The 18,261-nt window shown below is 39.4% G+C and overlaps 1 protein-coding gene across 1 annotated transcript in view; it reads right to left on the reverse strand.

Moving 5' to 3' along the window:
• Window positions 1–3,631, reverse strand: part of LOC121980389 (ABC transporter B family member 6-like) — a 40,801-nt gene extending 37,170 nt beyond the window's left edge. Inside the window, exon 1 of the mRNA XM_042532404.1 lies at window positions 3,026–3,631. Coding sequence (XP_042388338.1) covers window positions 3,026–3,415 — 390 coding nt within the window. The 5' untranslated portion in view covers window positions 3,416–3,631. The remainder of the gene's footprint in view (window positions 1–3,025) is intronic.
• Between the last annotated feature and the right edge of the window lie 14,630 nt (window positions 3,632–18,261).

The raw sequence follows: 18,261 nt of genomic DNA on the forward strand, positions 1-18,261 counted from the left end.
GCCTCTTTAATCTTTTTTCTATTACTTTTTTCTAAAATTTCATTCTATGACTCATTAGTTTAATACTCCTATAATTTGCACAACTTTGTGCGTCTCCCTTATTCTTATATAAGGGAATTAAAGCACTTATCCTCCATTGATCAGACATTTTTTTCATTTTCAATATCATAAAAAAAAGGCAGCCTGGTGCTTTTTGCAAGAGGCTGTTTCCAGAATTCGAACCTGTGACATTTTGATCACATAGCAACAATTTTACCATTCCGCAAGGCTCCCTTTCTTCATTTTCAATATCATATTAAATAATTTTATAAGTCATTCAATACCTTATTTTCACTTTCATACCTTTATCGGAATATCATCTGGTCCAACGATTTTTCCATTGTGCATCTCATTTAAAGTTTGTTCTACTTCTGAAATTTGAATTCTACGATAAAAAATTAAATTTCTACACTCATTTGACCTACTTAAATTACCTAACTTAAGTTGATCACCTAAACCTTCATTAAAAAATTGATAAAAAATATCTCTTTCAACACTCTTTTATTTCTCCATCATTTACTAGTACCCTATTACATTCATGTTTAATACATTTTATTTGGATATGATCTCTTATCTTCCTTTCTCTCCCTTTAGCTATTCTATAAATGTCTCTTTCTTCTTCTTTTGTATCCAATTTTTGATATAATCTTTCAAAAGTTTCATTCTTTGTTTCATTGACTAATTTTTTAGCTTCTTTCTTGGCTATTGTATATTTTTTAAGTTTTCCTAGTTTTCACAAATATATAATTCCTTATAAGCTATTCGTTTTTCCTTCACTTTCTCTTGTACTTTCTCATTCCACCACCAAGATTCCTTACTTAATGGTGCATGTCCCTTTGACTCACCAAGTACACTCTTAGCTACTATTTTCAACTTTAATATCCCATATCGTATTAGAGTAACTGTATATTTCACCTAATATTTGTACTCTTACCTTCTACTTAAATATATTTTGCTTCCTATCATTTAACTTGCACCCCTTAATTCTAAGAGTCGTATATATTTCTTTCTATTGATACTATATTTGAGGCATATATCCAACACTACTAACCTATGTTGGGTAGTTAAGCTTTCTCCAGGGATGAACTTGCAATCTTTACAAATATTTTTATCCTTCTTCCTAATCATAAGAAAGTCAATTTGCAATTTATTATTCCCACTTTTGAAGTGTTCTTCTTTTTTCTTAAAAAACATATAAGTTAATATAAGGTCATATGCTATCACAAAAACTAATATAGTTTTCCCTCCCTCATTTCTAGTTTCAAATCCATAATCTCATATACCCTTTCATATTCCTCATTTTTCACTCCGACATGACCATTAGATCACCTCCTATTAAAATCATTTCAATTGACGAAATATTTTGTAATATTTTATCTAAGTCGTCCCAACCTTGATTTGGTAGCTTTATCTAATCCTACTTGCGGTGTATATACGCTAATTATGTTCATAGTTCCTTTCACCACTATTGTGTTAAGGGTTATAATTTTATCCCCTTTTCTAACTACTACGACTTCATCTTTTAACGAACTATCTACAACAATACCCACTTCATTTCTTAATTTACTCTTTCCTGTATCATAACTTAAAACTCGAATTTTCTATTATCTTTACCTTCTCACCTACCTATTTGTCTCTTGTATACACAAAATACTAGTTCTTCTCCTAATCATCGTATCTACTACATCCATTGATTTACCAGTGAGGGTTCCTATGTTCCATATTCCAAATCTTAGATTATTAGTTTTTCTATCATATCGTTCTTATCCAAGTTATGGTGTGAGAACTCTTGCTTATTTAACACTACACCCAAGTTCTCATGGAGATATAACGATCCTTGCCGATACATTACAGGCGAACCTTATAATATGAATCCTTGCATATTTAGCACTACACCCAAATTCTGGAGATGTAGTGATCCTTGCTTCCTTCTGGGGAATGACCTAGTATTAGCATAATAGTTTAATGGATTCATTTATTGAATATCTGTCAGAGTTTTAAGCTGACAACCTAATGTAACTCTCCTCCTTTATCGGCCATGACTGGTTCGTCGTGTGGAAAAATTTGCTATAAGTTAAAAAAGGAACTAGTACCTAGCCGACTCAATGACCAATTTGAAGTTAGAAAACATTTGATGTTGTGTTCTTTTGGAGTGGAGTGTTGGATTGTCAGAAAGTAACAAATAAATAAATAAATAAATATATATATATATATATATATATATATATATATATATATATATATATATATATATATATATAAAGCTCGGTGTAAAGTATAAAATAAAAAACACTATCATCTGTGAGAAATTAGATGTAGCAGTAATGATACAGTGAGTGATGATAAATTGAAATGGCATGGACATGTTCAAAGACAAGCGATAGCTTCTATAGTTAAATGAGTTAAATCAATTAAATTGAAATGTGTAAAAGGCATGGGAAGATCAAAAAATAATTTAATTTGAATATTGTAAGTGATATAGTCTTACATAAAGCTCCAATAGGAAGATAAAATCCAAGTAGTTGACCCAGAGAAATAAGGCAAGCATGATTTAATGATGATGTCATATTACAAAAGTAAAAGAAACTAAAATTTAAAATGAATAATTATAGTCCAGTATATCAATAGAAATTATTTGAAGCAGCTACGTACCCAAAGAGGACAAAAGAAATACAATGTTCCACATATTTCCTAGTAGTAAACGGATGTATTGAAAAATAAATTCAGAGTGAGGGCAGGGCCACAGCTGTTTACCGTAGGTTGTGTCCCCCCAATCAAAGCTTAATCTATCACTCAAAGCTTCAAGGTTTAACTGGTTCAAATGGGTATATAATTAACTATTTCTGATAATCATACCAAGTTCAATAGACTCAAAGGGCTGGAAACAAAATCATGGAACTAATTATTTGTCCGCCAAGGAAGATGCAAAAGAGGAAAAGAGTTCGTAAAAAAAAGGCAGGATACGAAGCACAAGAATCCAACTCACGTCCTTCATTTTCCTTAACAGCAGGTCACCGTCATGGTGTAAGCCGGATCTCGGGCTCTCGTAGCGCAACAAATGGATGCCTTGCCCGAAAAGATGCAGGTAGATCACCAGCGCGACCCCGTGCGCGGCCGCCGCGACGGAGCCGACTGCCATCAGCACCCAATCGACCCGGTCCGCATAGGCAAATAGCCTAGAGAACGGAACCGCGGCCGGAGGCGGCTCGATCTCCTCCATGTCCTCCGCACCGCCCTCGTCCTCCGGGGCCACCGGGTCGGCCCCGCCCTCCGTGTACGGCGAGGGGGATTCAGGTGGCTCCGACACCTCGGAAACCGGAGTCAGGGGCTGTACGTGGGGCGGAGACCACCCGAACAACCCCCTGGAGCCCATCATCCTCGCCGCGATCTCTCCTCCCGGTGCGGCTGCTGACGAAAACCTTAAACCCTAGCGCCGCATCGAAACCACCAAAGGGACGCCGGATCTAGGGTTTTGTCTCCGCCCTTTCTCTACAATTTCGTCTACGCCGGTCTTGTTTGGTCGTCCACAGCAGCCGTGGCTGACGAGCGGTCGTCGCTTTCCTTTTCCAGGACGAAGAACGCGATAATAATAGTAATCATAATAAACAAAATAGCCGGTAAATATAAATCTTTACGACAATTTTCATTTTACTCAAAATATTTATACGTATTGTAAAAATGCCTTCTATAATGTGAATAATTGTTCAGCAATGATGAAACCAGGCATAGTATTGTTTAAGAAATTTTATAAGAGCCCCTTTATTTTCATTATCAACTAAAAAGTAGCTCATTTTAAAAAACATCAAAAGGACATTCTTATTCTCAAAACATAAACACTTATAACAACTATGCTATACTTAAAATTATCAAGTAATTATAATTAGAAATATTTTAATATTAATTAAAGCTACTCAAATAGTAATTTAAAGTACTTTAATTTAATTAAAATTTATTTAACTTGGTCAAAAGCATTAGTACGACGGTCAGAACGCCAACAATTAATTATCTACTGTTCAAATTCTAATTACGATACACTATGGAATAATTTTTTTCTAATAGGATGATAAACAATCATCATCTCACAATTAGTCCGCCCATACCAATTAAATATCCGACTGTTTTTTTATTAAAAAAATGTTGCTTTTTATTTTTTTCTGATAAACTTCTGCTATTTTATAATGTCAAGGGTGGAAGATAAAATAATAATAAGCTATAAGTGAAATTTTGATAATTTTAAAATCTTCAGAGTATTTTAAAAAATACTACAACCTCGAGGGGTAGAATAAAATAATTATAATAATGGCCTTTTGTCTGTACGAGTCAGAAAGCAGCAGGCAAATGGAACGGTCTTACCTCGCCCCATCGGAGAAAAAGAGAGAAAAAGAAATGCTCATGAGTATGTCGTATTCCAAGTGGATATTATTAAAGGAAGGCAGTGTGGCCTTTAATTACTTTGTTGTCTGTTAGCTAAATTTGTAAGTACATTTAATGGGATTATCGATTTTTATTTATTTATTTATTTGGCTGTCCGTATTAAATTAATCTACGTTCTATTTTTTGGTATTTGATTATTGATTAAAAAATTTTATCGGCACGTTAACCAAGCTTGACCCAACACATGTGAATTGACTTGAAGCTCGTCGTATACTAGGATGATTTTGTTTTTCATGGATAGTTAATTTAGATCGTTTTCAAATTATGAGAAATTTATATTTTTTTATTTAAATTTATATTTCATACTAAATTTAAGTTACATTTAGCAAAAAGTAATTTTTGTCTACAAATATGTGTATTTATTTTGACATCCGAAAATATATATATATAATTTTGAAGATGATATCCTATAAAAAAATTTCACTGACCGATAAAATAAATCAAAAAATATAGATATATTTTAATAGACAGTTCAACATCATAAATAATTTGAATTCCTAATTATATATAATATATGATAGATGATATTTAAACTTTCATCCCATAATTTATAATTGCACCATATATCCTAGGGGCAAAGGTGGATCGTTTTCTCATTACATAAACTATTTGATCGTTTAATTAAATATCTTGGATAATCTTGATAATTTAGTGAATTGCTCACCTAAATTGTTTTAAATATTCAAAATATATACCTTACTATTTTTTAAAAAAAAAAATATTACATCATATATTCATTTTTTAAAATATCCCTCCAGCCTCCATCTACCAACAAAAAAAAAAAAAAAACTCAAGTGTATCTAGTTATGACTTGTCTGTATAACTGTGAACTCGCATTAAAATGATCAATTTTATAATGATATTCAAGAAAAAATGATACTTGATTTAGTAATTTAAAAAATATAATGTGCCACTTAGATATTTAAGAAATTTAGATACGCAGTTGAGGGCATCTCAGGGCATCTCAACCAAGTTGTTTGAAAAGTTTTTTTTTTCTTTTCTGAGTTAGTGTATAGATTCGATGGAGTTTTTTTTTTAAACGGGTTCAATATTTCGAATCCAATTTTTTTATAAATAATGGTGTTAGATATAATTATTCTTATTAGGTGGGTTTATTTATAAGTCGTATATGTGAATATGATCTGAACCCTTTAAAGTGATCTAACTTATGCTTATTAAATTCAGTTATTGGATGTAGATCATGTATGTATAGAACCTTTACTCCCGCATCTATTATCATCAATATGCTGATAATATATGTTCAGTATATATATAGATTTATAGTCTCAAATCTATGATTCTTTATAGGTTTATAATAGATATGCACTATATAATGAGTTGGTCCCTAGAGGATTAGAGTATCTTTAAGACGTCTCTTCGTTCCTCATTGACCAAGAGAATTCGGTGCCGTTAATCCTAACTCTTCCGGAAGGCCAACCTTCTTCTCATTCTTTTTCTTCTGCAGGATTATTGGATCCACGAACTCTACACACAGAACAATGACAATTCCGTTGCATTCAGGTTCTTTGTAATTACAGTATTATTTTCTTATATCATGTTTTCGATGAACAAAGATCCATGCTTATATGTTCTTAGTTTTCCTATTCGAATTTTTATTTTGATTGTCTAGAATTCATGCGGCTTAGGTTTTTACAAGAACCATAAATTGATATCAGAGTCATGACCCTCTTGTAAGGAGATCGGTGGTCGGTTTGAAGGGGGGGTTGGATAGATGACACTCCCAAATCCTCGCTTTCTACGTATTCGTTAGTGCACAACGGAAAACAAAGAATACAACCACGAATACAAATATGAAAGCTAAACACTAAAGGAAAGAAAAACAAGCAAACCGCTAACACGTTCGTTTAACCTGATTCAAAAATTAGGGCTCCTACTCCACGGCGTATCCTTGAGGTGGACGATCCCGATCCGTCGGTGGATTAGCCCCCGACAAACTCCGGTTATCTCAAGTAGCTCCTTGTGGGTGGAGAAACTTCACCATAACACTCACAAACACTTGAGAACAAGTAGACTACTAATTAGGGTTTACCACCACTAATTTCGTCAGCTATAACCAAGCTCTCAAGCTTTGGTTATATAGGTCGCGGGTTGAAAACTCTGTCTACCAGTCGACTGCCAAAACATGTAGTCGACTGCCCTCTGTGGAAATTCGACCGTTACATCCCGACGGCTCGATACCAGTCGACTGCTAAAACTAGCAGTCGACTGATCCACACTGACCGAACGAACAGAAGCATTCTGTTCACTCCCAGTTGACTACCAGTCGACTGCTATAGTAGCGCTATAGTACTGCTACAGTAACGCTACAGTAAAATCCTAAAACTAGGATTTTACTTCGAGTACAATCTCTCGTGCACTCGTACCCTCACCCTTATGACTCACTTGACGCTTCTTTGCAACCTTGACCTCTTGCCTTCAAGCCTACTTCCTTTGGCTCTCGCCCCTCAGATGCATTCAAGTCCGTAGCTCGTCCCTAATGTCATCCTTCGCGTATGCCTCGAAGTCGCTTCCCTCGGCCCTTGTCCTCGCTGCCTTGTTCACGGTCCCTCGAATGCTCCATCCTTCACCGGATCCGAAGCCGTCAACCTGAGTCACATGTGTATCCTGCAGTCATGCACAACTCAAGTACACATATCAAATAACAAGGGTGAACCTAATTTAAACCCTTTTGCCCAAACACCAAAACACATGGTCGCACGGACCATTGGAATTGCTCCAACAATCTCCCCCTTTTTGATATTTGGTAATACGTTTAAGTTAGGGAAAATAAATAGCAAATAAACATGCTAAAAACAATGGACTTACGTTGCCAAGGCTACATACATGAACTTACACTACCGAATGAGCATACGTTGTCAAGGCAACACACTTGGACTTACACTGCTGAATGGACTTACATTGCCAAGGCCACACACTTGGACTTACACAACCGAATAGACTTACGTTGCCAAGGCTACACACTTGGACTTACACTGCCGAATGGACTTACGATGCCAAGGCTACATACATGAACTTACACTACCGAATGGGCATACGTTGCCAAGGCTACACACTTGGACTTACACTGCTGAATGGACTTACATTGCCAAGGCTACACACTTGGACTTACACAACCGAATAGACTTACGTTGCCAAGGCTACACACTTGGACTTACACTGCCGAATGGACTTACGATGCCAAGGCTACACACTTGGACTTACTCTGCCGAATGGACTTACATTGCCAAGGCTACACACTTGGACTTACAACACCGAAACAAAAATGCATCATGCATTGGAACCTATGCCAAGGTTCTCCCTACATCTAGGCTCTCCATTGAGTTAGGAATTTTATCACAGGGCTATTTAAGAACCTATCACAAGGCTCCCCCTACGCAAAGACACTAAGGTTTCCTGTAACGACCCGCCTCCTACTGACTAGGCTGTAACGCCGGGGGTTACATTATGCTAACTATTCTGATGCGGAAAGAGAAATGACTGTACTAATTAAAAGTCCCTACTATTTACTATAAACACTGGAAATTATTCTTAGAGTACACTTCTGAAGTTGTACACATGCTAAAGAAGGAAGACTAACTTTCTTCTTGATCAAAAAGCTGAACTTAGACATTTTTAGTTGAATTCAGACATTCCAATTGATCGGCTGATTGATTGGAGATGTCTGATCGATCCACTGATCGATTCAACATGCTACTGTGCACGGGATTAATTTTGGATCGATCGGCTAATCGATCCAGCCTGGCCAATCGATCCGATGATCGATTCAGAGGCTCTCTGTTCGCGGGAATTAAATTCCCGATCGATCAGCTGATCGACCCATGGCTGATCGATCAGCTGATCGATCCAACAGCTCTCTGTACGCGGGAGTCGCGTCTCAATCGATCGGCTGATCGATCGAGGATTCCTCAATCGATCAGCTGATCGATTCAATAGCATTCTGTGCACGGGGAGTTTCTCCCAATCGATCGACTAATCGATTGAGGATTCCTCAATCGATAGACTGATCGATTGAGGATTCCTCAATCGATTGGCTGATCGATTGGGGTTCTGATTTCAGCAGAAACTCACCTGAACTTATCCAGAATCTTCAGAAATCACTAAACTATGAACAATACTACTAGACATGACTTCATACATATTTTACCATCTATCAGCAAGACAACTAATAGTCTACGCATGGCATAATTCATAGAATCACAATTCATGATACTTAACATCCTAAGAGTGAAGAAAGTATCTAAAAACAGAAATACAAAGTCCTTAAATGGGCTACTCCCCAAGGGTCTTTATTCCAAGTTCCTTGCACATACACACACCTTCATCGTATTGCCTCCAGCCTCCGCTATTCCATCTTTCCTTTACCTTTATCTACAATATAAGGAAAATGCAACTGTAAGCTTGGGAGCTTAGTAAGAAACCATCTACCTCATAAAAACATGCATTTATAGAAATCATGGTTTTTAAAAGATGCTATGTTGATATGCAAGCTAAGAATCATACTAGAAATACTAGAACATGGCACATGAGCATGTAAATCATGGCAATCAAGAACTTAACATAAAGATATCTGCTATATCAATAGAAAACTGAACTGAAGCTAATCTGAATTCACTTATCTGTTTTGTGAAGTTTGAAAACTATTTTCATAAATAGGTAAAAATACTAAACATGTTTCTGATGGACCCGACAACTATATTTGCTGTGCGTGCATCCCTAACTAGGCCCGAGGTAGCAAGTCCCGAATCTAGTAGGATACTAGGTTATCTAAACCTAGGGACGACTATGGGAGCCCAACCCAAGGACGACTGAAGTCCAGTACAGTGCCACTGATAAAGTAAAATACTGTTTATAAACTGATTTATCATATCTTGCTTCTTACAAGATTATCTGAACCCAGAGCTAGGTTATTTGAACCTAGAAGCGACTATGGGAGCCCACCCATTGGACTGTAGTCCTATATCACTGAAGTAAGGCTATATTTGCTAATTAAAATGCATCTAGGGCATTTAATTGAGCTATTAAAATGCTTACTGTAGCATTTAACGATTCTAGGCATTTTATCGAGCACTTGGTGTGCTCTAATTCTGCATATAGCTAAACTAAGACCATAAAAGTGGACTAGAACCATACAAGCATGCGAATAGCTACTTATACAGCAGGTGAGAGATTACTTACATCCTGTGCTAATTTTTCTTACAATCCGATCACTAGATTTCCGGAGACGATGATCGTTTCGGTGATCCTCTTGCGTCTACACTTCCTTCTCGCGGAGGGAAGCGTCCTCGTGCCGGAATTGTCGCCGGAAGGTGCTCCTACGACCCTAGGGTGGAACCCTAGGTTTCTTGGGCTTGGGCGCCGAGAGGGTGAGGAGAAAGAGGGGTTCGGCGGTGAGAGTTTGAGGGAGAGGAGAAGTTGTCGTTAAAAATAATAACTCCCCACTTAAATTCCCTATTTATATTAAGTGATTAATACCCCCTACTAAATCTTAAGTATAATTGTTTTCTTTTCCTTTCAGCACACCCCTGCTGGGGCCCCTTGGTTACTAGAATCACCCTATATGACATAGAGGTCATAGGTCTCGAGTTCGATTCTCGCTTAAGCTGTTTTATGTTTTCATTTATTTTTGCTAATTCGACTATTCTAAAAATTCCAGAAAAATAATCTAAAATTTCAGAAAAATCATAGAATATTTCTAAAATTTATTTGAGAATTTTTGGGCGTTACAATCTCCCATACCTTATAAAAAGTTTGTCCTCGAACTTAGAATAACTCTGGGTACTTCTGCCTCATACTACCTTCTGTCTCCCAAGTTGCCTCTTCTGTTGTGTGATTTTGCCAAATAACTTTTACTAATGGTACCTCCTTGTTTCGCAATTTCTTAACTGCTCGGTCTATTATCTGAATATGCCGACTGGCATAGCTGAGGTCTTCGCGGACTTGTACCGACTGGGACTCAATCACCTGGGTGGCATCTGTGATATGCTTCTTCAGCATTGAGACATGAAATACGTTATGGATAGCTGACATCTCTTGGGATAGCTCTAGCTCATATGCTACCTTGCCAACTCTTCTAGTGATAAGGTATGGTCTCACATATCTGGGACTTAATTTGCCCTTCTTCCCAAAACGCATTACTACCTTCATGGGAGCCACTCGGAGAAATACTGTATCCCTAACTGAAAACTCTAAGGGTCGCCGCCGTGTATCAGCATAGCTTTTCTGGCGGCTCTGAGCTGTCTCTATCCTCTGGCGGATCTGCTGTATAGCTGTTGTTGTATCTACCACTAGATCTGTCTGAAGTTCTAGTTCTTTCTGTTCACCACTTTCATACTAGCAGATTGGAGATCTACACCTCCGCCCGCAGAGAGCCTCGTAAGGTGTCATACCGATAGTGGCCTGATAGCTATTGTTGTATGCAAATTCTGCTAAACTCAGATATTTGCACCAACTTCCCTTGAAGTCTAGGGCACATGCTCGGAGCATATCTTCGAGTACCTGATTTACTCGCTCCGTCTGACCATCTGTCTGAGGATGAAAGGTTGTGCTAAACTTTAACTTGGTACCCAATGTTGACTGTACACACTCCCAGAAGTGTGACATGAATCTACTGTCTCTGTCTGAAATAATGGTCCGTGGAACTCCATGCAGTCTGACGATCTCCTTGAGATACAACTGAGCTAGCTGCTCCATGGAGTAGGATATCCTGATAGTTAAGAAGTGGGCTGACTTAGTCAATCTGTCGACTATTACCCAGATGACATCAAAACCATTCGTGATTCTGGGTAGTCCCACTATGAAATCCATGGAAATATCCTCCCACTTCCATTCTGAAATCTGAATAGGCTGCAGAACTCCTCCTGGTCTCTGGTGTTCTGCCTTGACTCTCTGACAGATATTGACATATCTAGCGATGTCTCTTTTCATCCCAGGTCACCAAAAATGTTTCTTTAGGTCTTGGTACATCTTGGTGGAGCCAGGATGCATCGCATAAGGAGTCCTGTGAGCCTCGTTTAGGATCCTCCTTCGTAGTTCCTCCTGATCCGGAACACATAGTCTGTCACCAAAATACAATACACCACTATCAGATACTCTGAACTCTTCACTTTCTGATTCTGCTAACCCTTGCTTGATTTTCTGAATTTCAGGGTCCTGATCCTGAGCTGTCTGGATGTCACCAAGCAGGGTAGATGCTAATGTCATAGTAGAGAGTTGTCCAACTATAAGTTCGAGACCAAACTCTGTAATTTCCTTTTGTAGGGGTGGTGACATGGCTGCTAGGGATAGTAAGGTAGCACTGGACTTCCTGCTAAGTGCGTCTGCTACCTTATTGGCTTTTCCTGGGTGGTAGAAGATGTTTATGTCATAGTCTTTGACCAGCTCGAGTCATCTGCGCTGTCGCATATTCAGATCCTTCTGAGTGAAGAAGAACTTCAGACTCTGATGATCTGTATACACTCTGCACTGAGCTCCATACAAATAGTGTCTCCAAATTTTGAGGGTGAACACAACTGCTGCAAGCACAAGGTCATGAGTAGGGTAGTTCCTCTCATAGTCCTTGAGTTGTCTGGAGGCATAGGCGATCACCTTACCTTTTTACATCAGTACTGATCCTAGTCCCAATTTAGAGGTGTCACTGTAAATATCAAAGCTGTCTGTATTTTCTGGCAGAGTCAGAATGGGTGCACTGGTCAATCTTCTTTTGAGCTCTATGAAACTGTTCTCACAGTCCTCTGTCCACTGAAATTTTCTGTTCTTCCTGGTGAGAGCTGTCAGTGGGGAGGCTATCCTGGAGAAATCCTCTACGAATTTTCTGTAATAGCCTGCTAATCCCATAAAGCTTCTAATTTCACTGTCGTTCTTAGGTCTTTTCCAGTTACTCACAACCTCTATCTTACTGGGATCTACCATGATACCATCCTTGGAGATGATGTGACCCAGAAAGGATACTTGATCGAGCCAGAATTCACATTTCGTGAACTTGGCGTATAGCTGGTTCTGCTGAAGGGTCTGCAGTACTATCTCCAGGTGTTCTGCGTGTTCTTCCTGAGTCCTGGAGTATATAAGAATGTCGTCGATGAACACGATAACAAACTTATCTAAGTATTCTCCGAATACTCTGTTCATGAGGTCCATGAAAGTAGCTAGAGCATTCGTCACGCCAAAGGGCATGACTATGAACTCATAATGTCCGTATCTGGTCCTGAAAGTCGTCTTGGGTATATCACCTTCTTTAACTTTCACCTGGTGATATCCCGATCTGAGGTCTATTTTTGAGAACACTGTTGCTCCTTTTAGCTAATCAAACAGGTCATCTATCCTAGGAAGAGGATACCTGTTCTTAATCGTGACTTGATTTAGTGCTCGGTAGTCTATACACAAGCGCATGCTCCCGTCCTTCTTCTTCACGAACAATACAGGCGCTCCCCATGGTGAGTGACTAGAGCGTATGAAGCCCTTGTCAAGCAGCTCCTGTAGTTGCTCCTGAAGTTCCTTCAGTTCTGCTGGAGTCATGTGGTAGGGTGCTTTGGAGATGGTATTTGTACCGGGAACGAGTTCTATCTCAAATTCAATCTCCCTGTCTGGTGCTAGGCCTGGTAACTCCTCAGGGAAAACTGTTGGGTAGTCGCATACAACTCGGACCTCTTCTAGCTTTTGGTCCTTGTCCGGACTGGTATTGACTACATGCTTTAAGAACCCCGTACATCCTGAATCCAATAGTTTCTGTGTTTTCAAAGCTGAGAGAAACTTCTTAGCCTTTCTCTTTGGTTCTCCGATGTACCCAAATTGTACTTCTGCTTCAGGTTGGAATACAACTCTCCGTTTATGGCACTCTATGGAGGCACCGTACTTGATCAGAAAGTCCATTCCCAAGATGATGTCATAGTCAGTCATATCTAGCACTATCAGATCACCAAAAATCTCTCTGTCTGCTATAATGACTGGCACTGCTCGGAGCCAGTGCGTGGACGCCATAATTTCTCCTAAAGGTAGCGTCGTCAGAAACAGACCACTAAGTGCTTCTGGAGGTATTGCTAGCTTATCGACAAATGTCCTGGATATATAAGAATGGGTTGCCCCAGTATCGAATAAGACAGTTGCACTTTGCTGTAAAATACTGATCTGACCTGTAACAACTGTCGAGGCATTCACTACGTCCTCTCTGGTGAGTGAGTAGATCCTCGCGTTTGTTGTGGCTGAGGGGGCTTCTAGTCTGCCCTGACTGATGTGTGGTCCATCTATAGCAGCCTGCATCTGATGTAACTGTGCTGGGTTACCTCTGTACTGGATCGGCTGTGGTGGAGGGAGACTGGTCTTGTTCGGGCATTGCTTAGCCATATACCCTTCCTGGCCACATTCGAAGCATCCTCGTATGCCCTTGCGACAAACTCCAGGGTGGAATTTCCCACAAGTGGAACACTTGGGATAGCTAGACTGTTTACTAGCTGGTCCTCCTTTTGGGTAACTCCCTGGTTTACGTTTGTTACTGGAGTTTCCTTTCCAGTTAGAGCTGTGGCCCTGGTGTTTCTGAGTACCTGAGCCTCCTTGGCCCTTAGACTCTGAAACGGCTTGCTTCTGCTGCTTGATGCTGTTATGGTAATGCTCAGTGGTCAGAGCACTGCTTACTAATTCTTCAGTAGTTTGCGGCCTATGAATGCCGCTAGCCACATTCATTGCTATTTCTGGCCTTAACATCTTGAGCATCAACAAACTCGTTCTCTTTCAGTGCTGACTAATTCAGGGCATAGACGAGCCAATCTGTTGAATTTATTCACGACCTCCTCAACTGAAAGATTGCCCTGGCGAAATTCAGTGAACTCGTCGTAGTGGCGGTTTATGACCCGCATGTGAAAGAACTCCTCAAAGAATTTCTCTCGAAGTCGGCCCATGTCATCTGGTTCACTGGGCGCTTCGCTTTAATTCGCTCCCACCACATACGTGCGTCCCTTGTCAGGCAGAAAGAGGCACATTTCACTTTCTCATGTTCTGGCCAGTCCACAAGCTCCATCGTACTCTCCAGTGTTTTGAACCAGGCTTGGGCATCCCATGGTTCACCGTGCGAGAAATTCTCCGCTTGATTTTCGCCACCGATCGATAGGCTTCTCTCCTGCCCGCTGGGCTACTGTGTCTTCGCAGTTGTGTGGAACCTCTATCACCACTGGGGTTGCTAAGTTAGGTTCTGGAGTGACAGTGGGAGTGTTCTGCAGATTAGCCCTTAGGGTGGCTATCTCCTGTTGCTGTTCAGCTAGTTGCTTCTGTAACTGAGCCACTACCTCTGCAAGGTCTGGGGGAGGCACTGAGTTGCCTGCCTCATGCTGGGGCTCAGTAGCTGGTGTCTTTCTAGCTGGGCGTCCTCGTACCATTTTCTAAGGAAATAAAGGACATACATAACTAATACAATCATAGGTACATAACTACTATTATCATGTTAGATGTTGTCATATATAAACAAGCTTTAGTTATCTATAAACATGAAAGCAAACAAAATATAAATAAAGTGAGAGGTATTCTTACTTGGAAGTTGCAGGTTCAATGCTGATGTGTGTGTGGAGGAAGTATGGAACTTGCTCTGATACCACTCTGTAACGACCCGCCTACTACTGACTAGGCTGTAAGGCCGGGGGTTACATTATGCTAACTATTCTGATGCGGAAAGAGAAATGACTGTACTAATTAAAAGTCCCTACTATTTACTATAAACACTGGAAATTATTCTTAGAGTACACTTCTGAAGTTGTACACATGCTAAAGAAGGAAGACTAACTTTCTTCTTGATCAAAAAGCTGAACTTAGACATTTTTAGTTGAATTCAGACATTCCAATCGATCGGTTGATCTATTGGAGATGTCTGATCGATCCACTGATCGATTCAACAGACTACTGTGCACGGGATAAATTCCCGATCGATCGGCTGATCGACCCATGGCCGATCGACCAGCTGATCGATCCAACAACTCTCTGTACGCGGGAGTCGCGTCTCAATCGATCGACTGATCGATCGAGGATTCCTCAATCGATCAGCTAATCGATTCAATAGCATTCTGTGCACGGGGAGTTTCTCCCAATCGATTGACTGATCGATTGAGGATTCCTCAATCGATCGGCTGATCGATTGGGGTTCTGATTTCAGCAGAAACCCACCCGAACTCATCCAGAATCTTCAGAAATCACTAAACTATGAACAATACTACTAGACATGACTTCATACATATTTTACCATCTATCAACAAGATAACTAATAGTCTACACATGGCATAATTCATAGAATCACAATTCATGATACTTAACATCCTAAGAGTGAAGAAAGTATCTAAAAACAGAAATACAAAGTCTTTAAATGGACTACTCCCCAGGTTCCTTGCACACACACACCTTCATCGCATTGCCTCCAGCCTCCGCTATTCCATCTTTCCTTTACCTTTATCTGCAGTATAAGGAAAATGCAACTGTAAGCTTGGGAGCTTAGTAAGAAACCATCTACCTCATAAAAACATGCATTTACAGAAATCATGCTTTTTAAAAGATGCTATGTTGATATGCAAGCTGAGAATCATATTAGAAATGCTAGAACATGGCACATGAGCATGTAAATCATGGCAATCAAGAACTTAACATAAAGTTATCTGCTATATCAATAGAAAACTGAACTGAAGCTAATCTGAATTCACTTATCTGTTTTGTGAAGTTTGAAAACTATTTTCATAAATAGGTAAAAATACTAAACATACTGCTGATGGGCCCGACAACTGTACTTGCTGTGCGTGCATCCCTAACTAGGCCCGATGTAGCAAGTCCCGAATCTAGTAGGATACTAGGTTATCTAAACCTAGAGACGACTATGGGAACCCTACCCAAGGACGACTAAAGTCCAGTACAGTGCTACTGATAAAGTAAAATACTGTTTATAAACTGATTTATCATATCTTGCTTCTTACAAGATTATCTGAACTCAGAGCTAGGTTATCTGAACCTAGAGGCGACTATGGGAGCCCACCCATTGGACCGTAGTCCTATATCACTGAAGTAAGGCTATATTTGCTAATTAAAATGCATCTAGGGCATTTAATTGAGCTATTAAAATGCTTACTGTAGCATTTAACGATTCTAGGCATTTTATCGAGCACTTGGTGTGCTCTAATTCTGCATATAGCTAAACTAAGACCATAAAAGTGGACTAGAACCATACAAGCATGCGAATAGCTACTTATACTGCAGGTGAGAGATTACTTAAATCTTGCGCTAATTTTTCTTACAATCCGATCGCTAGATTTTCAGAGACGATGATCATTTCGGTGATCCTCTTGCGTTTATGCTTCCTTCTCGTGGAGGGAAGCGTCCTCGTGCCGGAAGGTGCTCCTACGACCCTAGGGTGGAACCCTAGGTTTCTTGGGCTTGGGCGCCGAGAGGGTGAGGAGAAAGAGGGGTCCGGCGGTGAGGGTTTGAGGGAGAGGAGAAGTTGTCGTTAAGAATAATAACTCCCCACTTAAATTCCCTATTTATATTAAGTGATTAATACCCCCTACTAAACCTTAAGTATAATTATTTTCTTTTCCTTTCAGCACACCCCTGCTGGGGCCCCTTGGTTACTAGAATCACCCTATATGACATAGAGTCCATAGGTCTCGGGTTCGATTCTCGCTTAAGCTGTTTTATGTTTTCATTTATTTTTGCTACTTCGACTATTCTAAAAATTCCAGAAAAATATTATAAAATTTCAGAAAAATCATAGAATATTTCTAAAATTTATTTGAGAATTTTCGGGCGTTACATTTCCCAACTAAACCTTACTTCTCCCCCTTTGCCTAACATCAAAAAAGTTCTCCAATAATATCCCAATTGTTGAAAACTTGTCATCCAAATTGACCCTAAACTCATGTATTAATCCCCCATTGATATCATATACATATACGAGCTGATCCGATCAAAATCTAGTGTTTAAAACACTTTCAGACTGGTATCAGTTGACTGCAAGATGTACCAGTCGACTACCCTCATGAAAATGAGCTTACAGAGACATTCTGTGCTCAAAAACACTGTTACCAGTCGACTGCTAACTGTACCAGTCGACTGGTACACTATTCATGCAAAAATCAACCTTTTCTGGCCAACTTCAGAAATACGCCAGCAATTTCACAGACCTCCAAAAATTCTCAAATTTTGTGGAGAGATCTATTTTATCAATGTTTGCTTGGGAAAAATATAAAAAAATATATATTTATCACAGATCCCAAGATTGACACAAAACTCTAAACTAGCTAAATGGTTCAATTGAACCTTGACTTAAAGTCCTAGTTTTGGCTTCCTCTTGATGTATTTGCTCATACTAACTCACAATTCTTCGCTAGCATTAGTTTATATGACATCTATACATCTAAAACCAATTATCATGCTATATGACCCCAATGTCATATTTCTAAGCATGAAACATAACTCATGTGTGCCAATTCCCTAGGTTTGAGACTCAAGTCCGTCTCCAAACCATTTGGCACACTCCATGACTCCCCTAGACTCCCAAGTAAAACTCACTTAAGATCCATTTGCTATGGGTCTCAACTTGACTCTTAGAGCTCCCCCTAGAGCTCTTAACCTTAGCCACCTCCCTAGGTGACTCATCCATAATGGCTAGGCCACATTGGTGCACCTCCGGTGACACTTGGCCTACAAACCTAACTTTCTTAACCTTGGACACTTTGTCCTTGGTTAATTTTTCCTTACCTTTAAATGACTTTTCCTTGTCATTTATTGGCTTCTCCTTGCTATTGGTATATG

The sequence above is a fragment of the Zingiber officinale genome, chromosome 5A, assembly GCF_018446385.1.
Source record: "Zingiber officinale cultivar Zhangliang chromosome 5A, Zo_v1.1, whole genome shotgun sequence".
Classification (NCBI taxonomy): domain Eukaryota; kingdom Viridiplantae; phylum Streptophyta; class Magnoliopsida; order Zingiberales; family Zingiberaceae; genus Zingiber; species Zingiber officinale.